Source organism: Poecilia reticulata, chromosome 7, assembly GCF_904066995.2.
Source record: "Poecilia reticulata chromosome 7, P_reticulata-male-v2, whole genome shotgun sequence".
Classification (NCBI taxonomy): Eukaryota; Metazoa; Chordata; class Actinopteri; order Cyprinodontiformes; family Poeciliidae; genus Poecilia; species Poecilia reticulata.
Window position 1 is genome coordinate 10,906,716 of NC_088836.1, and position 24,544 is coordinate 10,931,259.

Here is a 24,544-nt window from a genome sequence, read left to right on the forward strand (position 1 = left end):
TGCAACACAGCTTTTATTTTATATTGACATTTATTTAATCTGGATATAAGGCTCTGGAGACTTAGAGTGTCCCAGTGAAAGCAGACAGCAGCTCAATACAGCAATAGTCACAACACACACGCATACGCACGCATACGCACGCATACGCACGCATGCGCACGCACGCGCACACACACACGCACACACACACGCACACACACACACACACACGCACACACACACACACACACGCACGCACACACACACACACACACACACATGCACACACACACACACTATACCCAGGACACGTAAGCAAGAGCAGCATAGAAGATGATCAGAAAGGCATGAAATCAGAAGCTTTGCAAACTACAAGTCATTCCTCCTAGTGCCGTTTACACACCAGATGAAAAAAAGAGGATGCTTTTTTCACTAGTTAAGTGAACCAAGTCATAAGATTTTATTTTTGTATGATCCTGGATGGATGTATTTTCAGAGTGGCCGCTTTCTCCAAAGTCTGAGAGTTGCAGTCAGATAGCTTCATTAGTCAGCTGTGTTTTTGCTGTGATTATTGTTATTTTTTTTTCCAGATTCAGTTCGGTTGACACAGCAGACATCGTGCGACTCTTGGCTCCAGATATCGGCCTCTGCCTCTCTGTCCTGTTCCTTCTGAGGCTGTGCCGGAAACTGCTGCGCCCCGCGCCCCAAGTCAACCTCCATGAAAACGGGATCCCTTCTTTGCCCTCGGAGGTGTCAGCAGATCTACTTTCACAATGACGCAATTGTATCAAAGTAACATGCAGTCAAAATAAGACTTTGTTGTTTTTTTTGGTCTTACAGGATGTGGAAACCTCTGACACAGAATCAGAGGGAGAATATGAAACAGAGGCCTCGTCTTTTGACAGCTCTGAGGAGACCACTCTGCCGGTTCAGTCCGGCCCGCCGCAGTTTGTCCAGAAGCTGATCATGTTTGCGGCCGGAGTACGGCTGCTGCTGTCAGCCATCATGAACACGGCGGGGAAAGTGGTGGTCACTCTGCTGCTAGGGCTGGCAGGTACATCACAGAGCCGACTTTAGGTTGTCTGAACGTGACGTCTCGCTTTAACACGATACCCGCCCTAGTAATTGATTAGAACGACTCGCATCTCGCCCAGCATGAACCAGGCAATGATTTTTTTTTTAAGTTAGCCGTCACCTGCAAAATTATTTAGGTGCAAAACTGTCGGAAAATATGAATTGTGCAAGCAGCACAATGTGCTACATTGAAACATCAGGGAGGGAGATGTTGCTGTCGTACAGCACTGACAGCAGCAGCTCCTCACATCGAAAGAAAGTCGATTAATTTAATCTGCCAGAGATTTACTGAAAAAAAAAAAGATACATGTGGGAGTAAAAAAATATTCTTCATTATTTCACTTAATTTTCAGTGTAACTTAAAAATAGAAGGAAGCAACAGATGCAGATAGATAGATAGATAGATAGATAGATAGATAGATAGATAGATAGATAGATAGATAGATAGATAGATAGATAGATAGATAGATAGATAGATAGATAGATAGATAGATAGATAGATAGATAGATAGATAGATAGATTTACAAATTTTTTTTAGGGATTCTTTTGGGCTCTAGTGGACCGTCTTTAGCAGGTTGTGAGAGAGAGGAAAGACATGAAGCAAAGGTCGACGGGCCGGACACAACAAACCTGTGACCTGTTTCCAACTTTCTAGTTTTTCCACACGTGGGTTTTGTCTGACTCCTCTCTTTTCTGTTTGTTTTCCCACTCTGTGTCCACGTGTCTGCAGGCATCGTGCTGCCTTCCCTCACCTCAGGAGTGTACTTTGGGGTGTTTTTGGGGCTGGTTTGGTGGTGGATATTCAGTCGCCCCATTAGCATGCTGCTTTTCAGCTCCCTGTGTGTGATGATGGCCATCTTCAGCGGAGGACACCTGCTGGCTCTGTACCTCTACCAGCTGCCCCTGTCCCAGCAGCTCATCCCACCAGATGATGTTTACACCAGGTAAAAAAAGATTACACAAATGGGAATTTGAGGATAAAATCAAGGGGAAAATGTTTCTTTTTTGTATGTCGAGGTGCATTTGTCATTCAACCTTGTCTTTAGTGACTGACCATAGGGAGGGTGGGGGGGAAACCCACTAAAGAAATTTAAAATAATTACTTTGATTGATTTCATACACTGAAAAAAAGAAAACAGGTGATCCAACTTTAAAAAATAATTGATTTGTTACAAGTAGTCAACTGAAGTTTACCCAAGCAAATATATTAAGTTTATTAAGTTGTTGTGTCAAACAAACATAACTAATGTAAGTCTGGAAAATTTATTTCAATTACGTGTAACAAGCTGTTTTACGTTGGAACTCTGTTCTCTCAGATGGCTCTTACTCTCACCAGGCCAGAAAATAAAATAACAATCAGATACGACGTTTTCTCTTATGCCAGTGTTATTAAACAATGCCTTATTGCTTTTATTGAACTTGTCATCAGCAGACAGTAAGAACTAAAAATAGCCTTCTCAACATTTACTGGTACCCCTGGTAAATAAGTTTAAAAATATGCAAAATAAATGTACATTTTTCCTCAGCAGGAATGATCGCACACAAAAATATTTGGGAATGTCTGAGCTTTAATTTGCAGAGATCAAGAAATAGCTGCCTTCTAAAATCAAAGAGAGCTTTGAGGGTCTGTGAAAGAGAAACGGGCCCACAGCATCACACATCCTTTTTATCTTTTGGCATATTTTTCTGCATTGACACTTAAAAAAAAAAAAAAAAAAAAAAAAAACATAACATGGATTAAAATCTGCAGCTGTTTTACCTGCTTTTAATAGCTGATTTTAAAAAAGAAAGAAGTGTCTTTATCCACAATTTAAAATTTAAACAGAGGACAAACCTTTTAACTCTTTGTTTGTTTGGATTGATCCACACTTCTTTCAACCTGCTTTAAGTCCCCCTCCTTCATAAATATTCACCCTGTCTAATTTTCCCCACATCTTTTGTCAATTCAACTGAACAAGTCACAAGATGTCCCCCTCGTTCTTTAACTTGGTTTCCTTTTCCTTCATCCTGTCGTTCTTCCGTCTCCATCCAGGTTGTTTGGTATGACGGGAGTTATCCGAACCGACGGTTCAACGCCCCACAGCCTCGGTCTGCATCCACACGTCTGCTGGCCTGACTTCGTCAACCCCTTGGTTCTTCTGCTGCTCTACTACACGCTGGTGGCTCTGCTGCACAAATGGATCCAAATCACAGAGGAGGACCATGACGATGTGAGGGGCAGCTGTGCTTAAGTTCCAGGTTTTTGCATGCATGCACGTGTTGCTGCTTTCCTAAGCCCTCTTTCCTCTCTCCTTCGCTTTCATTTTTGCTTGTTATCAATATTACATATTGAGTATTGTTTTTTTTAACCACTGCTGGATCATAAACAATATTTACATCATGTCAGTGGTTTACTAGGTTTTAATAGCTTCCTTCCATGCCAGGATACTGCTGACGTTGACAAATCTGACATCCCATTAGAAAGCCCTGAAGTTCCTCCGAGCTTTTCCAGAGTCATCTACATCACAGGAGATAAGCAAGAGGTGACATGTAAACATCATTATTTGACTTTTAGGTAATACTGTGTTGTAAAAAAAAAAAAAAGTCAGCATTTCAGCCTGTAATGGTAGTTGTTCTTTATGGAAATGTATGGCAAACAGAATTATGCTCATGTAGCTAATGTCACTCCAATAACTCACAAATGTCTCTTTTAGCTCTTGAGCAGCACAGATGAAGAAACCTATCTGCCTGATGAGGTAAACATTTCTGTTACTATATAGGCTATATTGCCAAAAGTATCTGGAGGTTTGCCTTCTTTACTCTAATACAGTGTTAGCTCACTTTTACTAAAGTTGAACTAAAACAGCAGCTTCAACTCTATTGTTAAGGTATTCCACAACGTCAAGGAGCATTTGTGAGGTCAGACACTGATACTGGACAACACAGCCTGCCTCGAAGGCTCTGGTCTCATTCAGCCCCAAAGTGTTAATCAGGTTGATGTCAGGACGGTGCAGTCTCACCTTCATTTCATCCAGGAGCATGAAATTGTCCACATTGTCTTTGTATCCTGCAGCATCAAGAGTTTCCTTTACTAGAACTAAGGGGCCAATCCCTGATAAACAACCTCACACTGTCAGGCTCCCTCCGTTAACCTGTATGCTTAACACAATGCAGTCAGGAATGTATCATTCTCCTGACAGCCACAAAATCCATACTCCTGTATCGGACTGCCTGACAGGGGAACGTGATTTATCACCCCAAAGAACAAATTTCCATTTGTTTAATATTACAACAGAAAGCTTTAGAGCAGTGCATCTGAAGCTTTACACTACACTTTGTGATGTAATGTTTAGATGCAGTTGCTTTTAAACGAAGACCCATTTCGGGAAGCTCTCCTGCAGAAAGTGGTGGTGTTTTTTTATTTATTTATTTATTTTTTATACAGCACACAATCATTTCTGAATGATTTCTGAACAATCATTTCTGAGCCCAAATGATTGTTCTTCCCAAATATGTTTAAGTTGTTTTTAAATACCAATAACACTGACAGCGTAACTTTCAGAGACAAGAAAATGTTGATAAGTAGAAATGTTGTAGAGATGGCATCCTGTTGCTGTCCCAGTGGAAGAGATTGGTTCACCTGAAACTCTGTCAATCGGAGGGATTTTCTCAATATGTTTACCAGTAAACTGTACTGATAATCTGATTACACTGCACAGCTGTAGAAAAAGTCTACAGATGTTTTTCTTAATCTGTTTTTGTTCTTTCAGTCGATGGTTTTGATGACTAGAGGTTCCTGGCAGAACGTCCACAGCAACAATCTTGGGTGTCTGGTGGAGGAAGCCGGATACGTGAACTGTTACTCTCCGTCTCTTCACGAAGAAAACGACTCTCCTCTATTTGGTAATCACAGCTCAAGAAATAAACTGCCTCAGGAAGAAGGGACGCGTTCAGGACTGTGCAAAGAAACATTTTCAAATATTTTTATTTATTTTTTAAGCCTCTTAACTCTAGCCTAATCTTCATTCAGTCATGAAAAGACTGAAGGAGGGAGAGATGAAACAAGATGTGCAAACATAACGCCTGAAAAGCTATCAAATTCGAATTTTTAAGTTTTATTATTTTTCCTCTTTCTCTTCCACGTTAGAGGCAGAAAATGATGAAGAACTGGCGAACAGGTGTGAGGAAGCTTCCAGGAGTCTGACAGAAACCTCACCTGCCTCTTCAGGCCCCAGCGGCCTCGTTGTCTTCGGGTGTCTGCTGCAGAAACACAGCTACGTCAGCGCCCTCGTCATCATGATGGTAAAGTCGACAAGTGACACTTTACACATCTATGGCTGTGATACACAACTACTGTTTCTCAACAGCGGAGGGAACGTATCTGCAGCCACAGTAAGACAACCTGCGGTTGTTACAGAGCTGTAATTGTTTTAGTGCTCCCACAGTGGGACTCACACAGATCAGTGGGAATGGAACTGGAAAGCCACTGGGAGGAATTGTGAATTAATTGCGTGAGCGCTTTGCATTAGACCACTCAGTCCGTAACAAGTAAGCAAACTGCTCCACTACCAGAGCTGCAGAGGATGGCATTAGACACAAGAAATGCAAACAAAATTATGTTGAGGTAAGAACTAATAATTAATCCCTCTTGTACTCTTCATCTTTGAATGTCCTTGCTGTTAACTAGCCATAATGTAGCAAAGAAGAACTAAAAACTGAGCAAATAAAGTCTGGTTCAAAATCAATGAAGGACAGAAGAAACAACTTTTAAAGAGTAAAAAATAAATAAATAATCACATTCTGTCCTACATGATTTGGGTCATTTAATCTCCACACTAAGAAATTATTGTTTTTCACAAAATCCCACATTCACCAATATTTTATACCAATGAAAACAACATGACAGAAAATGTTTTATAATCCTTTACTTTTCCAGTTGATGAGAGTCTAGATGTTCGGGTAGTTATCTGTGATTTCCAGTTTTCTTATAGTTTAAATATCACTGCGTTTTAGACACTCTTCAATTTTAATCAGGCAGATGTGTGATGATCTTCATAAGTTAGGAAATGACTACAAGAAAATAGCTGCTTTCCTGAACTTGTCCATAAGTTGTGTTGTGTTGAATTTGTCTGTGGCGTCAGAGCATATTCTCAGCTTTAATCAGAAAACCAGTGGGATTTGCTAATTGTCTCAGATATAACCGGTAACAGGGTATTTCTCTCTCTTTCTAATGTGTTCAAACGCTAAAGGAACATGCTCACAATTATAGTAACCCGAGGTAAATCTGAGAAAAAAATAAAAATAAAAAATCTGTCGTAAAAGTGTCAAACAACCCGACTCCTTTATGTCTAGGTGTGGAGTATAACTTACAACAACTGGCTGACCTTTGCCCTGCTGGTGTGGTCCTGTTTCATCTGGATGATGCGAGACCGCCGGCGGTACGCCATGATGTCCGCCCCTTTCCTTGCCGCCTACGGCACCGTCCTGGTGGTGCTGGGCTTCCTGAGCGGGCTGCGTTTGAGCCGAGCTGAGCTGTATCCAGGGCTGCCCCCCGCAGTGATAGTGGACTTTGACCTGAACAGCTACCACCCTGCACCTTGTGTCCACCTGGGAGCCAAGGTGAGTCAGGACTCATGAGATCCACCAGCCTAAAAATGGAGAAACTATGGCAAACATTTTTTTGTTTTGTTGAAGTTTTGCAGAAAAGCTTTCCCTCAGTATTAGATGAATTTACTCCACGTGACAATCCAACACTTTTGCTAATATATTTGTAGTAAACATGAAATACAAAAACAAAAATGTGAAAAAAATGTGTCTAAAGTTTTGGCAACATCCTAATGTGAAGTTTAAGCTCCCTTAATCCAGCATTTCTTTTAATCAAACATTGTTCTAAATACTCGTGTGAAATTAAAAGTGTTAACAGGTCAGTTCTGACCGCTCAGCTTTTCTGCCGCGGATGTCTGAAAAATGTCTAAACACGGCCAGTAAATCCTGGAGTTTCTGCTCGTGATTCGCTGCCTTCTTTTTCTGCAGGTCTTCTACACCTTCAGCTTCTGGGTGATGTTTCGCCAGCAGCTGAAGGAAAGAAAGGAGGAGCAGAAGATGAAGAAGGAATCTCTTGAAGACATTACATCCGTCCCACGTAAATGAGCTTAAATTGCTTCTCTCAGAGTTTTTTTTTTTTGGACAGAAATTAGACATTTAGAACAAAATCATCCTCACATCATTCTCTTTAGTTTTTGCAATTCTCACAAATATTTATCCTTGTTCTTTCCTACTTCCATTTTTGTTTTTCACTTCTTTTTGATTTCCTTCGTTTCAGCGGAGGAAAGTCAGCCATCGCCTCTGGTAGGGATGCTGATCTCAGGGGTCAAAGGGCTTCTCATCAAATACTGGATCCTGTTCTGCTGCTCCATGTTCTTCATAGTAAGCTTCTCTGGGAAGGTGAGTAATTAATTCATTATTATATCATAATTAATTAATATAATTCATTTAATGGAACATGCAAATAATTTTTTTGGACCCTATTTCTTTCCTACTTTTGATATATTTCATTTTACCATCATATTGGCAGCCAAGTGTCTAAATCATTTTATGAAGGAAAACATAGATATGCTGTATTTTTGCAATTCTGTACTCTATAATCCATTAAAAAAAAAAAATAGATGCAGAGTAACAGATGAATGCCCTACCTATATATATATATATATATATATATATATATATATATATATATATATATATATATATATATATATATCTCCAGTTAATCTTATTAGATTATTTTTTGCTTGTTCAGGTGGTTGTGTACAAAATCCTCTACATCGTCCTCTTCCTCCTATGTGTGGTTCTATACCAGGTTAGTATATTGTATTTTTTGGTGAATCATTATCATTATTATTCAATCCAGTATATTGATGTCATTGCTTAATTTAGCAGCCTGTTCTAATATATAAGAGACTGTACGGCTAATATACACAGAAATAATTCTGAACAGCATCCTGTTGTTGGCCTGAAGTGCTTTGCATTTATATATAGTGTTGTTGCATTATGAAGTGGTTGAATTAAAAGCATTTGTCAAACGATTACACATATTCATTTGTAATGTGGCAGCGTAAATGAATAGAGACTGAAATTGAAGTATTTGTTGTTTATTTTGCAAACACATGTGACAAATAATCCTTGCGTTGTGGCCATGGTTCAAACCAAATGTTTGACCAAGTGTTTCATCAGACATTAAACCTGTTCAGAAGGAACTTCCATGTGTGTTAATGTGTTAAAAAGCAGGTTAATTGGATGTATTGGAGGGATATGTCATAAAACATCACTTCCTGTCACAATTTTTTAGTTTTTCTACCTGTCAGGTTAAATTAATCGGTACAAAATGACCCCGCGTCTTGAAGTGAAGGGATCTTCGTCTGTGAAGACAAAACGTTTGCATTAAGTTACATATTTCGACGCAGTCGTTGCTGTGCTGTTTGAGTAGGACTTGTGTAAATGTAAGTGCTGCAGGACTGGGTCACTTGCTGCATTTATTATTACTTGGGCGCTGTGGCACTCTTACTGCTGCAGATCACATCATAGTGGGCACAGTGTGATCTCCTATCAGGTTTATGTTCAGATCAGGACATTTCTAAAAACTATGTGTGGAGATGGCAGCCTTAGAACCAGAACCAGAACCAGCAGTTTCTTTGGAAAGACTGGGCCACAGTACCTGTTGGCAGATTCAAATGTTTTAGTGTAAAGTAGAGCAATCGAGTGTTGGCAGCGATTTCTGCAAAAGTTGATGTCTCAAATTTTACCTGATGAGTTGCATCTTTTTTTTTTGTCAATGTCAATTTTTGTTTATCTATATAAAATATTCAGCTGAATCAGTAATTCAATGCCAAATCTGATATCTGTTAGATATGCAATAAAGAGTAAAGAACTACATTAAACTATGTCTGCGTATAAGTGATGTACAACATTTTTTTGTTGTTGTTCTATAAATATCTAATTTTTCTATTGTGTTTAAAAGGAAATGTGGGAAAAACCTGCTCATTTCACAGCATCTGAGTTAAATAGACTACTATATTTGGACAGATTAATTGAATCTACACAAAATTGATTAGTTAAAAGATGGAAATGCTGCATTAAGGGAAATGTGAACCTGTAGCAGCCAATAAAGACATCAAGTCGCGGTGCTTTTAGTTTTAAACTTAAACAGACATCTGAACTAACATCAGTAAATCATCTAGTTTTAATTTCTGAAGAAACACACACACACACACACACACACACACACACACACACACACACACACACACACACACACACACACACACACACACACACACACACACACACACACACACACACACACACACGCAGCCTCTGAACCAATCTTCTCTGCTGTTTTTCAGCTAAAAGTATCGATTATGACCGTCAAGCTCATACGCAACCTTTTTTTTTTTTGCCTTTGTTTTACTGGTTTTCCTTCCCCCTATTATGTTTCTGCTGACCATTTAGAGAGACAGCGGGCACTTACTGGAAGGCCTTAATGGCTGTGGAGATTACATGAGACAATGTTGTTTCTCTATTTGAACAACATCAGCAGCAACCTGGTGTTTTACATACTCACACAGAGGGGGAAGCGCCGGCAGAATGATCATTTATGATGTTCTCGTGTGTTTCCTCACAGGAAGCCCGTGAGCTCTGCACTTATATGCACTTACTGTGCTTTCAAGCTAAACAATCACCCCTCGAACTATTTTCACACTTTTGTGACATTAAGGCCACAAACTTTAAAATTGGTATTTTTATTTTTATGAACTTACACAAAGTAAAGGCCATAAAATGGCTCCCAATTCATGGCATTTTACCAAACTCTATGTTGTCTGTGATTTTAGTGCCTACTGTAAAAGATAAGGCTGGTAAAATAAATAGCAAAGACAAGTATCAGCTCATAGCTCTGGCCAACACCTTATCAAAAGTTTTGGAGAAGGCTCTGTTTTTATCTCCTTGCCTTTTTAACTTGTATATGAAGGATTTATCTAAGCTGCTGAATCAATGTAGGACTGGTTGTCGGGTTGGTAATCAAACCATCAACCACCTGATGTACGCTGACGATATTGTGATATTCTGTCCATATAGTGCTGGTCTGCAGCAACTGTTAAGCGTTTGCTCTCAGTATGGGTTACAGCATGATATTAAATATAATGCAAAAAAGAGCAACATCATGATTGTCAAGAGCAAAGAAGACACTAAATTATCTTTTCCTGACTTCACCCTGTCTGCCAGCATCTTCCAGGTCACTGATGAGGTCAAATATTTGGGACTTTACATCTCGGCTGACCTGTCTGATGATAGAGACATTTACAGGCAGTGTTGTACTCAATATGTACAAGCTAATATTCTCCTTCGGAATTTCTCCATGTGCTCAGCATCTGTCAAAATTGCACTTTTAAAGCATACTGTACTCCAATGTACAGTATGCTTTACAGCCCACCTGTGGCGGCGTTACAGGAAAAGCAGTATGAATACATGATGGTATGAGGATGCTGCTTAGGGTGCCCCGATGGAGTAGTGCCAGTCTGATGTTGGTGGATGTCAATGTACCAACCTGCGCTGCTGGGCTTCGAAACATTATGCACATTATGCACATTATGCACAGATGTATGTGTAGATTACCAGACTCTGCAAACAGCATCATTCAGACTTTGACAAATCCTGTTCAAAGCTCAGTGAGGTTCTTCTCCAGTTTGTGGAATCACTGCCGTATTAGTTTATATATCAGTGATTGATTATTTTATTATATATTTTTTAATTTTTTATTGTTCTTGTTCTGTCTGTTTATGGACCATAATTGTGTCTAAATAAAAAGGATTGATTGATTGATTGATTGATTGATTGATTGATTGATTGATTGATTGATTGATTGATTGATTGATAAAGGAGGAGGAAAGTAAATAGATGTTTTTTTTATTTTCACTTAAATCTGAGACGTCTATTCCTTGATACTGAGAGCCTCCGCTTATGGAAATTGCAGCTGCAAACTCTGCATGCCACACTTTTGAGATTTTTATTTGCAAAAAACAAAAATAACACAAAAAGTTTGTATTATGTCGTTTCCACTTCAACGTCATTCGTTGAAGAAGTGGCTAAAGACACATGAATCACTACCTAGTGTTGATCCATGGCTCCCAAAATGCTAATCCCATAAGTAGTAGAGGGCTAGTCACACTTTTTCAAGCCACGTTGTAGAGACAAATATGTGGTAAGTGTAAGAAAAATGTCATAATGTCAATATTTATCAACATTGATAGCCAGGAAAACAAATGCTTTTCTCTCTTGGTTTACTTTTCTCTTCCCTCAGATCCGGTACGATATTTGGCGTCGGGTTCTGAAGACGTTCTGGGCGGTGGTGGTGGGTTACTCCATGCTGGTGCTGATTGCCGTCTACATGTATCAGTTTAGGAGTGTTTCTGCCCTGTTCAGACAGATCATGGGCATGTCAGAGGAAGGGTGAGTCTCACTTTTTTTTTAAAGCACTTGTATGGGAACCTGGATAATTATGATAACATTTAATTTAAAAAAAAATTCATCTCCCTCTTTGGGCCCCAGACTACGTGACCTGGGTCTGGAGAGGTACAGCACAGTGGAGCTGTTTGCTCGTATTCTGCTTCCTGCTGCCTTCCTGCTGGCTTGTATCCTCCAGCTGCATTACTTCAACTCTGACTTCCTCGCTCTAACTGACCTGGAAAACGTACCTGTACGGGAGACTAGCAGGTGAGACGGGAATAGGTCGCAGTTTAAGCTACACACCGAACGGCGCAAATGCTTTAAGATCATTGAAGAACCAGACTCTCTTCTAATCTTGAACAATAATTCAATGAGCTTTTTGGAAGGTTTTCCAAAAATGTTTTTCTTGAATATTGGCTTCCTCCTTTGCTCTTTTAACTCTGATTGGTGGCTGTTGTATGAAATAATAATAATAAAAAAAACTCTTCTGAAATGGTCCAAAACTAAACTATGGAAGATCTGGACATCGTAGACAAACACACATAAAAACAAACATGAAAACATTTTACACGTGCTACTATAGTCATTTCTTTTTGAATTTTACAATCATGAGGTAACCAGGTAAATGTAATGCATGTAACCAGCTAGGCCAAACCATCTTCTTTGATCAGTCTGACCGCTTCATGCTCTGGGTTTATCTAACGTCCTGTTATCTCTCCTCCAGACAGGAAGAACTCAAGAATTCAGTCAATATGATTGCAGACTTGTAAGAACCTTCTTAATTTCCTCCTACATGTCTTGCTGTACTTAAGAATCATAATTTGTATGATGTTTTTCATGTCTGGCATAAAAGCCGGAGGAGCTGCTGGTGAAGCGGTAGAGCAGGCTGCCGACATCCAGAGTTTGATTCCCAACCTGAAGTTGTTTGCTGCTTTGACAGCTCCTCCCTTTTCTCTCCTCTTATTTCCCGTCTGATTGCTGCAAATAAAAGCCAAAAGTCCACAAAACCTCCGAAAAATAATGTGTAGCAGTAGATTTCTTTATGACCAGTCAGGTCAAACAAACGTTGCTGTCTTTGGAGTCTACAACTTTAAAATGTTTATGGCAGTAATGTTCTAAATTTTAATCATACCCCTTTTTTTTTTTAAATAATGTTGTTTTTTTTTGTTACTTGCACCTTTTGCTTTACACTTTCAATCTCTCAAAGCCGAGTTATAAAGGGACGTCCTTTGATTGAAAAAAAAAATTGTTCCGACGAGAGGCTTTTGAGAAAATGTGGTTCAGTTCTGAATTCACTGATTAGAACCTATTTGTGACTGTAGAATGAATGAATACTGCATAATTTTCAGAAATGATTCACGAAATTAACAAAAACATTGAGGTCATTTTGGCATCATTTAATGAGATGCTGTCATTTCCTTCCCAGCATTAAAGAAAACATCGAAAAGTTTCAGAAGAGGTAAGACTTTCCTTCAGATCCTGACTTTTGACTTCTGGATTAATTTATCTTTTAAATCCTTTTGAATGTACAATATTTCATTTTGTCAGTTCCTACCAAGGAGTTACTACTGCTTAACTACCTAAATAAATACATGATTGCCTAAACTTTGCCGGATACCCCAATGTGTTGAGAGGAAATGTGTTTCTCTAAGTGCACATGCTCTGGGTTTGGACAGGCTTGTGAAGGAGCAGACAGGTAACAGCAGAAGTCAGGAAACTCTGGACAACATCGGAGTCCAGACGCCCTCTGAGAAAGCAGCAGAGGAGCAGCAGGAGGCAGCAGAAGAAGGTAAATACTGTGCTGTATTAAAAAAAATCTACTTAAAAATTATTTTTGTCGGGTCAGAGTTTCCAGCGGCATTCTTTTCTTTAAGCATATATCAGCTGCCAGAGCTGCAGTCGGCTTTATTTATCAGGTCTCTCTGAACTCCTTAATAGCTGGTTTAATACGGTAATTTATTGTAATTTATATTTTATGGCCTGAAAACGAGCCAGGACAAAATGTCTCTCGTAGCGCGTTTTGGACTTCATGCATACAAATCGTCTCGAACGGCTCCGTCTGCGATCCGTTTCTCCGTCAGAAGCTGTGCCGAGCAGCCCGGAGGACAAGTGGGTGATGATCGTGGACCGGGCGAGCCTGCTCATCATCCAGGCGGTGTCTTTACTCCGCCGGGTCCAGGAGCTGAGCTGGAGAGTCCTGGAGCTCCACAGCCTAAAGATCGTGTCTTCTGGGATCATCTGGGTGTCCCTTCAAGAGGTTGGATGGATGTTCGGCTCGTCAGTGTGGATTGTTTCCAGTTTTGGTCAAAATCTATCTGCTCAGTTCAGAAACAGCTCTAATGTTTTAATGCCTTCACATTTTGTAATTTTATCCCGTCTCAATTACAAATCTTAATGTTTTATGTTGAGATTTTACATGACAGGCCAACAAAAGTGCTGAATAATTGTGAACTGGATGTAAACACAACTGGTTCCTCTGAATTTCATTTTGGAGAATCTTCACAAAGGAGACTAGATGCAAATGCACTCCACACTTTTCAGGTTTAAATTTGTAGGAAAAGCTTTACTTAATCATCATTTACCCAACTGCGTAGACTTAAATGCGCCACTTTTCTTGATCTATCATATAAAATCTAAGCGAAATCGAAGTTTGTAGCTGTGGAAAAAACAACAACAACAAAAAAACATTGATTTGATGGATTTCATTTTCATAGGTTTCCCTGATGAACTTCCTGTTCCTGGTCCTGTGGGTGTTTGCGCTCCCGTTCCCACGGCTGCGCCCGCTGGCCTCCAGCGTCTCGGCGGTGTGGGCCTGCGTCATGGTGGTCTGCAAGATGTTTTACCAGCTCAAAGTGATCAAACCTCTGGATTACTCCTCCAACTGCACCGCTGTGAGTTCACCTCACGCCAGGTTTCAGGTTCACTTCGGTCTTTCTCGTCCACTTTCTTTTCTTTCAATTGGGCACGGATCAGAATCCTATTTTGTGAGGATTTAATGTTAAGATTGAATTGTTTTATTTCATCTGTGTATTTTCTCAAGGAAAACATGGAGCTTCAGAAAGCCTGGAGATGTGACTCTTGAGTCAAATTTTCACGACCAGTTTAAAACCTTTTGCCTTTCGATGTGTTTTCTGCATTTTTCCTTTTTTAAATTTTTATTTATTTGATCTGTTTACTAAATTGTAATATATGACAGTGATAATCAGAACAAGAATACATAAAATTCCAAGTATGTTGTACCAAGATAATCGTTATTCTTGCAAAAAAAAAAAAGTCAAGGTAAACTCCTTCAACAAAATCAGCTGTTTTGTGTCTTAATATTTTTCTTGCTATACCTTTTCGAACTCGATCTTGGGGTTGCAGGGCTTACTGGCCTCCAACAGTTCTGGGCTGGACAATGGAGCAGATTTGAGGGGAAACCTGATGGAGCTGCTCATGAGGTCCGTTCTCTACGTCGAACCCGTCGACCCGGTCTACTGGTGCGGAGCTCTGCGGAAGTGCGAGGGGAGAATCCTGCCCTGCCTCAGGGTACGATGAAATCTGCTTTCTGCTAAATCCCTTAATGTTTTGCTAACTTAAAGTTAAACAAACAAAGAAAAATATATATATTAATGCCAATATGTTTTCAAAAGCAGAAAGGATCAACAATTTCTAATGTATTTTCTTAAAAATTAAAGTTTCTTTTGGCGGATTTGGGTTGTTTCGTCCACGTTGTAGAACCATTTGATGGTACTCGGGTTGCTTGTTTTCGAGGCGACTGTCCATCGTCACCAGCTCTACTTTCGTCTCCGTAACGACCTGAAGCCTCCTCCCTTCAGCATCATCTTCCAGTTCATCACAAGGCAGCACCTGGACCACGGCGTCCTGCCCTGCGTCAAATACTTCATCAACTTTGGCTTCTACAAATTTGGACTGGAGGTGCTGCTGGTGAAGTTTCTAAAGTGCCTTTTGCTGTCTTCACTTACCTGAACATCTCTGACTCCTTTCACTGTGTTCACACTTATTTCTCAGATCAGTTTGATCATTGCGGTGAACGTGATTGGTCAGAGGATGGACTTCTACGCTTTGCTTCATTCCGGTGCTTTGCTAGCCGTGTTGTCGCGCCGCCGCAGGAAGGCCATAGGAGAGGCTTGGCCCAAATACTGCTGCTTTACAGCTGGGCTCATGGTGTTCCAGTACCTGCTCTGCATCGGCATCCCTCCTGCTCTCTGCGTCGGTACGCAAATGTGTTCGGTTTGATTTGAATTAGCTTTGGTTTTTATCCAGCTCTTGGACACCTGTTTTCAAACACGATAGAGTAAAAAACATGTCTGCTGTGGTTTTAGGGGGGGAAAAAAAATAAAATAAAAAATCTGAATTTGAAAGTGTAAAAATATCCATTGTAAAGGAGACAGTGCTTTAGTGCTTTAGTTTGTCTTATAAATATTCTGGATTTAGCCAAACAGTTTGATTTTTATCCTTATTTTCTGTCAGGTTATGGTTTAAAACAAGAATCAAATAATTAAAGAAATCAAGCAGTTGCACTACTACTTATGTGTCTAAAATGCAAACTTTAAAAACACATGTTTAAAAAGTAAACTGTGAACCCATTGTTGCACCTACATGTTTATAGTTCTTAGCGCTGGCAGTCGTTTTCCTGCCACCATCATCTGAATCTGGGTTTATGTTTACAGACTTTTAAAACAGCGCAGAGTTTTATCAACTTTAGTTGCACACATAAAACATGAAACTGTACACCTATAACATTACATGAAGTGGAGAAACTAAGAAACCCAGAGATACACAGACTGAAACACAGAGGACCCAGTGCTGAACCCTAAGGTACACCAGCATTACATTTGAAACATTTCAGGAGATCATCGGTTTTCTTTTACTCTGACATAATTTTATGCATGTCGTTACATCAGCCATAATTGAATCGATTTCTTCCTGCATGTTCTGGCAGATTACCCCTGGAGAACTGCAGTTCAACCTTTGAACTCTAATGTCATAAAGTGGTTCTACCTGCCAGACTTTGCAATGAGACCCAATCCTTCCTTCATCTTCTGTGAGTGGATCTTTGCTTCTCGTTTCTTTACTTGCTCCTGCGTTTCTACGCACAAACTCTGACCTCCGTCTCCGTCCTTCTCCCTGCAGACGACCACCTCCTGCTGCTCTGCTCGTCTCTGCAGTGGCAGGTTTTCATGGAGGAGAACCGAGCCGCTGTGCGACTTCTGGCTGGAGACAACGTGGAGATCAGCCGCAATTTGGATCCGTGTTCCTTCAACCAGTTCATTCCAGTAGACAACTTCCTTCACTGCAGGTCGGTGTTGTTATTTTATGACGTTTTGCGAATCTTTTCAGAATGACGTCTCATGATGTCAGTTATTAGCTAAAGCAAAATCAAGTTGGAATGATTTTAATATATTTTGTGTGTGCCTTTTCTTAACTTTGACATTATGTTTCGCCACCAATATGGAATCAAAGTGTTGCTTTGCCGTCTTCTTCATCTAACTTGACAACAGCTGGTTAGCAGAAAGTATCTAAAGGTTGAATCTGAGACTTTCTAACAACTCTTTGCTGCAGCTTAGTGACACTTTTCAGTTTGTTGAATGTTCATGGAGCTCGGAGGCTTCAGACTTATTTGCACACCGTTACCAGGGTGATAATAAATGTTTCCTGGCACTGTATGCTGACAACTTTATTTGCAGAAAGTTGCCTTCATTGCTCCACAGTAGATTTAGATTTTACTCTTCTTTTTTTTTTTAGCACAGCAGTACATAAACAGTATCAAACACAGTTACTAATTATCGTGGTTGGCAAAATACAAAAATAAACATGTTTATTGTGCGTTTCAGTTCTTGTGCTTTATTTTTGTGCTTCGATTAGAATATAAAATGTTTTTTGTGTTTTGCATTTGACAACAATCCTCTCATTTTGACTTTAATTTTTCAAACGCTTTTAGTAGTATTGCTTTATTTAATTATTTGTCCATGTAGGATTTTTTGTGGTGATTTTTGTCCTGTTTGGTTGTAGAGATTTTCTCCTAGGAGCTTATCGAAATTCCGGTGATGCATCCTGGCCGATTTATGCAGATGTAACTTAACTAACATTTGAATGTGTGACACTGAACGTGAGCATTTTATTTTTTTAGGATACTTGTGATCAATTTTAGATAATCTAATGACACCTTTATGGCTTTTTTCAAATGGAAAACATATGTGTGTGTGTGTGTTTTGTCCCCAGGTCCTACCTGGACATGGTGAAGGTGTTTGTTTACAGCTACTTCTTCTGGTTGGTCCTCTGCCTCATCTTCATCACAGGCACCACACGGATCAACATCTTCTGCCTCGGCTACCTGGTGGCCTGTTTTTACTTTATGCTGTTCGGCAGCAGCGTCCTGATGCAGCCTGTCAGATACATCCTTCGCCTGTGGGACTGGCTCATCGCCTACACCTGCTTTGTGATCGCCATGAAGAACCTCCTGTCTGTAAGTGGCAACAAGGCAGAAACACAAGGGCTCCATCTTTGAAAAACAGTACGGCACCGAATGACTTCAGACATGCAGCTCCTTGTTCCCGGATTTGTCAACTGGGTTTTTGACCCATTTATTTGTTTCCTTCAGCTTGGCGCTTGTGCGTACCTGGACAGCCTGTTGAAGAACAGCTGCTGGTTAATTCAGGCCTTCAGCATGTTCTGCACCATCAAAGGCTACAATGTTCGTAAGTGTTTGCAGTATTTACACATTAACAAGTACAGTGACCTGCTCATATTTTCATAGCCGTTTTTTTTTTCCCCATATTTTTTTATGTTGCAAACTGTATTTTATTGAGATTTAATGTGTTAGACAAGCAGAAAGTGGTGCATCACACACCCTGCCGGTACTTTGGTGGTCCTCTGTATCGGTGGGCCTGGGTGTGTGTCAGGTCTCTTTCCTTTGGAAAGTAAACTTTCACCCCGGTGTAAAGTCTGTTGCTGCCACCACCATTTATTTTTCCTGTACCTTTGATGTGTTTTTTTTTTCCCAGCCAATGAAAACGTGCGCTTTGTACACACATTTAAGCATTTTTAAAACATTGTACTCTGTCAATTCATTAAGTTTAAATAAGTTTTGCTGTATAAATATTGTGTTTGTGTTAGAAAAATCCAATGTTTTAACAAGTGTTTCCCCGCACTTCCACGCAGTTTTCTAACGTGGAACAATCAGTGAGTCGTACAAAATATATCAGACATTTTTGTTTGACATATTCACCACAAAAATAGCTTGGGATATTTTAACTTTTAAAATAAAACAGACTTTTAACGAGAAGCTTGACTGTTGTTCTTTTAAAAAAAAAGTGCTTCTAATCCGACAAGCCAGCCTCCTATATTACACTTCATTACATACAACTGTACTTTACACACATTTTGGTTACGAATTGAGTCTGTTTGTGCCTTGAGACGACGTTCGCAGTTTGATCTGTAAAAGACAATTTCTGTCTCTGTGCATCTCAGCTGAGCCTACGGATGAGTGTGAGCTGCCAGAGGGCGAGGCCGGCATCGTCTGGGATGCGATATGCTTCACCGTGCTGCTGGCACAGAGGAGGGTCTTCCTCAGCTACTATTTCCTCTACGTGGTGTCGGATCTCAAGTCCGCTAAGATATTGGCATCGAGGTCTGACTTCCAGTTATTAATGAACTTTTATGGAGACATTTGCGACGTTTAAGCATACGAGAGGCGCTTGATACTTTAATAGGTACTTTAGGTTCATTATGATGTTTATATTAAAAAGTCTGCCTTTCCTTTTTTTTTGTAAGCAGCGTGTTAATATATAAGTAATTACGACAGTTTGCTGGTCCCCTTTGAAAGATGCAACTAAATAATTACTGATAATGTAACACCTGATGAAAAAAAAGTGAAACAAAATATAATTAACTGTGTGTGTTAACTAAATTAATCTAAATCAGAAATATGATTCATCAATGTGTGAACCTCAGAAAACCAGCTATTTTCCCTCTAAAAGGGTATAGAAATAACTATTAAAAATTCACAATAATCTTCTAAGCCAGTAAAAAAAGAAAACCCCACACATACACAAGTAAATGACGCCAACAACAGTTGATTGGTGTTAATTTCTGTTTATCTCTCTAAGGGGCGCTGAGCTGTTTGAGGCCAAAGTGAAGAAGCTGGTTGCAGCCAGATTGGAGATGGAGAAGAAATCTGTGGAGGCACTCAAGAGACAGTAAGCCTGAACAGGAAAAGTCTATCAGTCAGTTAATGGATGCAGTATATGATGATGACTGGCTTATTTCCTCTCCACTTCCATTTTTATCTTCTCGTGAAAGAGTAACGAGGAGGTATAAACTTTTTTTCCCACTCTCTGTAGGATGGAGAAGATTAAATCCAAGCAGAAGCCTCCGCCTGCTGCGTCGGACAGAGCGGAACCGCCAGCAGGTCCAGAGCAGACGGCATCAGGTGCTGGACGCTTACATGTTTTAGCCTGTAAGAGGATAGCTGTCTATGTTACCATGGGGATAAAGTCTACTGGAAATATCTATATCCATATTAGATCCAGTGGGCGTCAGATGAGTCAATTAAGTAGATCATTTTATTTTTTTGCTAAATCCAAAAAGAAATTTTAAAAACTGATCAGTAAAATCTTTTATATTGGTTCAAAACTGGACTTTTTTTTAAATTGCTTGACTGTTCCCACAATTTATTCCAGGCAATGCAAATGCAGCAAAATCAGAGTGTGTTACTGAGGTTTAGAGTATGGTGATTTGCTTTGTTTCATTTTGATCATCTGTTTTTACTCTTGCTCGTAAAATTTAAGCAAATAACCAGAATGGTTGTTTATTTGCAGGCGATGAGGAGAACGAAAAGAAAGATGCAGGAAAATGGTGGAAGCCTTGGGTCTCTCGGCCTGGAGGTGAGCAGCGAAATCCATCAGAAACCTCCTGAACGTTTTCACATTTTGCCACTTTACAGCCACAGACTTAACCATAATTTCAGTACATTTTACATAATTTTTTCGCGGTTTTATGTGAGACAATGCAATAAAACTTGCTAAGTATGAGGAAAGTTTGATACCACTAAAGAAAATCCAATGCAACACTCAAAAGTCACCTAATTGGTAAACAGAGTGACCTTTACTGATGAGTGGGAAGCAGAAAGTTGTTGTTGAAAGAAGTTCTGTTTTTATATAGTGAAACATGGTTGTGGCAGCATCATGCTGCGGGGTGCTTTTCTTCAGGAGGGAGAAGGGAAACCGGTCAGAGTTCACAGGAAAATCCTGGAAGAAAAGATGTCAGATGCAGCAAAAATATGATTTTTTTTCTTTCAACTTCATAATTATCTTCTACTTTTCATTCGTCTCTCATATAAAACTCCAACAAAATATGTAAAAAAAACATTAAAGGATGTGGCAAAATGTGAACAAAATGAAAGGGTTTGCATATTTTTTGTAAAATACATTGTGAAATTCTCAAATATCTTTCCTTTCTTATTTCCTTATTAGCCCGAATCTTAAAATAAAAAATACATATGGAGTTTTGTTTTTGCATCAAAGCAGCTTCTTTTTTGTTAGGTTTCTTTATTCAGAGAGTCTTCCCCTGCTTAATGATAGTTCTGACTTTGGTATTGAACACAGTGGAGAACAACTGCGGCTACCACCTGTTTGAGAGCGACAGCGAGGAGGAAGAAGAAGAAGTTACAGATGTGAAGGAAGGAGAGGAACCACCAAAGAAGAAATCAGCTTTTCAGGTAAACAGATAAAGCAAAATGATAAGTTAAATTTATTTATTTTTTCCAGGCTGTCACACACCTTCAGATAAGCGGATCATTTTTCTGATGAAAGAAAACATAAAGTATCTCAGTGACATACGTGTTTATGTTCCAGTGGGCATACAACGCCTGGACTACCAGCTCCAAATCGGCTCTGAAGGATTTAAAGAAAGAAAAGAAAAATATAAAGAAAGAGGAGAAGAAGAGGGCCAAGACAGAACTGCAGAAGCAGCAGGGTGAGACAAAAAAAATTTCACAATAACCAAAAGACAGGATAAAAAAAAATAGAGATAAAAACTGGATATTTTTTCAGGCATAGACAGAGCTGATTCCAGTGAAGATGAACTTGATGCGAGCACTGTGGCGGAAGAGGGAGAAGAAGAAAGAGGTGAGCTCAACTGTGAGGGGCATTGGTGTGGTGTTTCTACATAACGCTGTTATTAAGTTCAAACAGTGGATAGTCAAATCGCACCGAATCACGTCCACGTCTCATTCACGTCCTGCAGAAAACATCCTGCAGCGCGTCCTGAACACACTGAAGTTCAGCTGGATGTTTCTGCAGTCTCTGCTCGACGATTTGACGGACAGCCTGAACGATTTCTGCAAAGACAGCCTGGACATTTCCAAAGTGCTGCGATTGGAGCGAGCACTGCTCAACCAGCAGCAAAAGAAGGTGAGCTGACAAAACATTAACCTGGAGACTGTAAAAGTGAGAAAACATTTCCGTCCCACCTGGAAGCTACCTAACTTCAAACTTAGTGCTGTAAAACGGAAGAACCAACTCTGTGTGCATCTCTGCAGGGAAAAGAAGTGAGTCAGGAGAGCGTGAAGCAGTTTTACGAAACCTGGATATCCCGTCAAAACACGTTGTCGTCTGAGGAAGGTCTGGACGCGCTCTCTCCTCCTCCGACCCCGCCTCCCGTTGTCTCCTCACGTCACGTCTATGTGAAACTGAAGAGCCTGGCCTCTGCGGGCAGCAGCTTTGACAGGTAGACCTCTGGACATAGTCTTAATTCACTTCTCTTGTTCTTGCAATTTTGAAAACTAAAAAAAGAAGAAGAAGAAAGTCTCAGTCTAATCCCACTTGGTTCCTGATCTCCTTCAGCTGTATGACAGATGAGACGATGCTGGGCTCCCGACAGCCAACGCAAGAGGAGCTGGATGAGCCTCCCGCCGTCCCGCCTGCTTCCCTGCTCCGACGGAGGCTGATAAAAGAGGCAAACATTGACCAGAGCTCCTTTGAGACTGATACTCTGCCACAGAGGTGAAGGAACAGGAATGTTGGATACGCACTTCAGTCGAAGTACAACTACGATGCAAACTGTAATAAAAAATAGTGCAGAAGCATCCGTGTAAAATAAAGGGGGTACAAAGTCCCCCCTTTATTTTACACCTTTTAAACCAGGGGTGTCAAACTCCAGTCCTTGAGGGCTGGTGTCCTGCGACTTTTAGATGTGCCTCTGCTGCACCACACCTGAATAGAATAATTAGGTCATTAGCAAGGCTCTGGAGAACTTACCTACACAAGAAGGAGGTAATTAAGCCATTTGATTCAGGTGTTTTGTAACTGTGGCACATCTAAAAACTGCAGGACAGCGGCCCTTCAGGACTGGAGTTTGACACCCCTGTTTTAAACTTATCACATCGCCTCTCGATTTAGCAAGAGTTAAGGGAAGTATAAGCTTTAATATATTTGGGAGATCTCCAGATTTATTTATGGATTTCATCAGCATTTCAAAATCTTACAAAACTAAAAATCTTTACAAGCGTTCCCACAGGGTAAACTATAATAAAGCAAAAATCAATGATCAGAATCAGAATTCATCTTATTGTCATTATGCATGAAAGAAAGCAGAATAAAAAAATAAAAAATAGCTACTCTGGGTCATCTGTCCATAAGGAAATGTTTGGTTTGTTTGTTGGTTTATCAATTATATTGTACTTCTTATTTTAATTCAGAACTAACTTAATCATAAGTATGACAGAGTATTAGGGCCATGCTAAGAACATTTAAAAAATGAAATTACAAGAATAAAGTCATAGTGTTACGACTTTATTAATGTAATTTTGCACTTTTAGTTTCATGTTATTATGGCTTCATTCTCTTCCTACTTTATTCTCCTAATGCTATTACTTTATTTTCAAAATTCTATAACTTTATTCTCGTAATATTTCTTAATTTGATCAATTTGGTCCCGTAATTTATTTATTTATTTACAATTTTCTTAGTATGGCCCTAATACTCTGTCTTATTGTTGTGACTTGGTTGAAAGTTTGGTTTTTCTTCTTATTTTTTTCTAAAGCCAAGAGGATGATGACCGTCAGTACGACGACCCAAAAGAAGATGAGGACGTTGAGAAGGACGAAGAGGTTAGTGAAACGTCAGATCGGGATCAAAATATAGAAGATGGAGACGATCAACAAGATCATCCAGACCTGGAGAAAGATGAGGCGGATGAAAAAGTGCAACAGACAGAAGAGGGCGAATACCCCAGATACGTGGAGTGTGCCTCAATGACTGACCAACAGAGCGAGGAAGAAAAAAGTCTCGACCTCTCAGAGTCTCCGGTGCCTCTGACTCAGGAAACCAGGAACCTCACAGCCAGCGAGCTGCTGCTGAACAAGTCAGTACGCGCACAACAACCAGTCAAAAGCAAATTAGAGTCAAAATCAAACCTTTTGCCTGTCTGTTACATAACTTTGTCGTTTCTCCTGCCTCCGTTTCACCCCGCCCCGCAGCATGTTTGAAAACGACGAGATCTCGGAGTCTGATAAGTTTTTCAAGACGCTGCCGCGGCCGGTGAAGCTGCTCTTCGCTCTCTACAACACCATGGTGTCCAAGTCGGAGATGCTGTGCTACTTTGTCATCATCCTCAACCACATCGTGTCGGCGTCGTTCCTCTCGCTCATCCTACCCATTCTGATATTCCTCTGGGCCATGCTGTCGGTGCCGCGGCCGACCAAACGCTTCTGGATGACAGCTATAATCTACACGGAGGTAAGTTGGTGCATCGGCTGTGAACATGTTCATAATTTTCCCCTCTTGTGATAAATAGCTTTTGTTTCATGTTCTTTAATTAGAAATGTCAGAAAGTGAGTACTTTGACCTTCATGATATATTAGTAAATTTGACTTTAAAATTAGCATTCGGTGCCTTTTTTCACTTTACCGCAAACTTCAATGTGTTTTATTGGGATTTCATGTGATAAACCAACACAAAGCAGAGCATAATTGTGACATAAATTTTAATTGAGATTGATACTTGATTG

General features: G+C 40.0%; 1 protein-coding gene across 2 annotated transcripts in view; it reads left to right on the top strand.

Annotated features, from left to right (window-relative positions):
• Nucleotides 1-24,544, top strand: part of LOC103468032 (piezo-type mechanosensitive ion channel component 2) — a 42,050-nt gene that overhangs the window by 8,373 nt on the left and 9,133 nt on the right. For both annotated transcript variants that reach the window (XM_081608834.1, XM_081608833.1), the window contains 38 exons: nt 570-729; nt 820-1,033; nt 1,785-1,998; nt 3,087-3,264; nt 3,478-3,576; nt 3,748-3,789; nt 4,804-4,936; nt 5,181-5,335; nt 6,386-6,652; nt 7,067-7,175; nt 7,356-7,477; nt 7,833-7,892; nt 11,388-11,536; nt 11,636-11,800; nt 12,258-12,299; nt 12,960-12,992; nt 13,210-13,322; nt 13,615-13,790; nt 14,248-14,424; nt 14,897-15,061; nt 15,251-15,451; nt 15,545-15,749; nt 16,479-16,580; nt 16,670-16,835; nt 17,759-18,002; nt 18,138-18,234; nt 19,007-19,166; nt 19,645-19,734; nt 19,879-19,967; nt 20,356-20,421; nt 21,142-21,254; nt 21,391-21,511; nt 21,589-21,663; nt 21,782-21,948; nt 22,077-22,264; nt 22,381-22,539; nt 23,579-23,899; nt 24,015-24,273. In XM_081608834.1, coding sequence (XP_081464960.1) covers nt 570-729; nt 820-1,033; nt 1,785-1,998; nt 3,087-3,264; nt 3,478-3,576; nt 3,748-3,789; nt 4,804-4,936; nt 5,181-5,335; nt 6,386-6,652; nt 7,067-7,175; nt 7,356-7,477; nt 7,833-7,892; nt 11,388-11,536; nt 11,636-11,800; nt 12,258-12,299; nt 12,960-12,992; nt 13,210-13,322; nt 13,615-13,790; nt 14,248-14,424; nt 14,897-15,061; nt 15,251-15,451; nt 15,545-15,749; nt 16,479-16,580; nt 16,670-16,835; nt 17,759-18,002; nt 18,138-18,234; nt 19,007-19,166; nt 19,645-19,734; nt 19,879-19,967; nt 20,356-20,421; nt 21,142-21,254; nt 21,391-21,511; nt 21,589-21,663; nt 21,782-21,948; nt 22,077-22,264; nt 22,381-22,539; nt 23,579-23,899; nt 24,015-24,273 — 5,596 coding nt within the window. The remainder of the gene's footprint in view (nt 1-569; nt 730-819; nt 1,034-1,784; nt 1,999-3,086; nt 3,265-3,477; nt 3,577-3,747; nt 3,790-4,803; nt 4,937-5,180; nt 5,336-6,385; nt 6,653-7,066; nt 7,176-7,355; nt 7,478-7,832; nt 7,893-11,387; nt 11,537-11,635; nt 11,801-12,257; nt 12,300-12,959; nt 12,993-13,209; nt 13,323-13,614; nt 13,791-14,247; nt 14,425-14,896; nt 15,062-15,250; nt 15,452-15,544; nt 15,750-16,478; nt 16,581-16,669; nt 16,836-17,758; nt 18,003-18,137; nt 18,235-19,006; nt 19,167-19,644; nt 19,735-19,878; nt 19,968-20,355; nt 20,422-21,141; nt 21,255-21,390; nt 21,512-21,588; nt 21,664-21,781; nt 21,949-22,076; nt 22,265-22,380; nt 22,540-23,578; nt 23,900-24,014; nt 24,274-24,544) is intronic.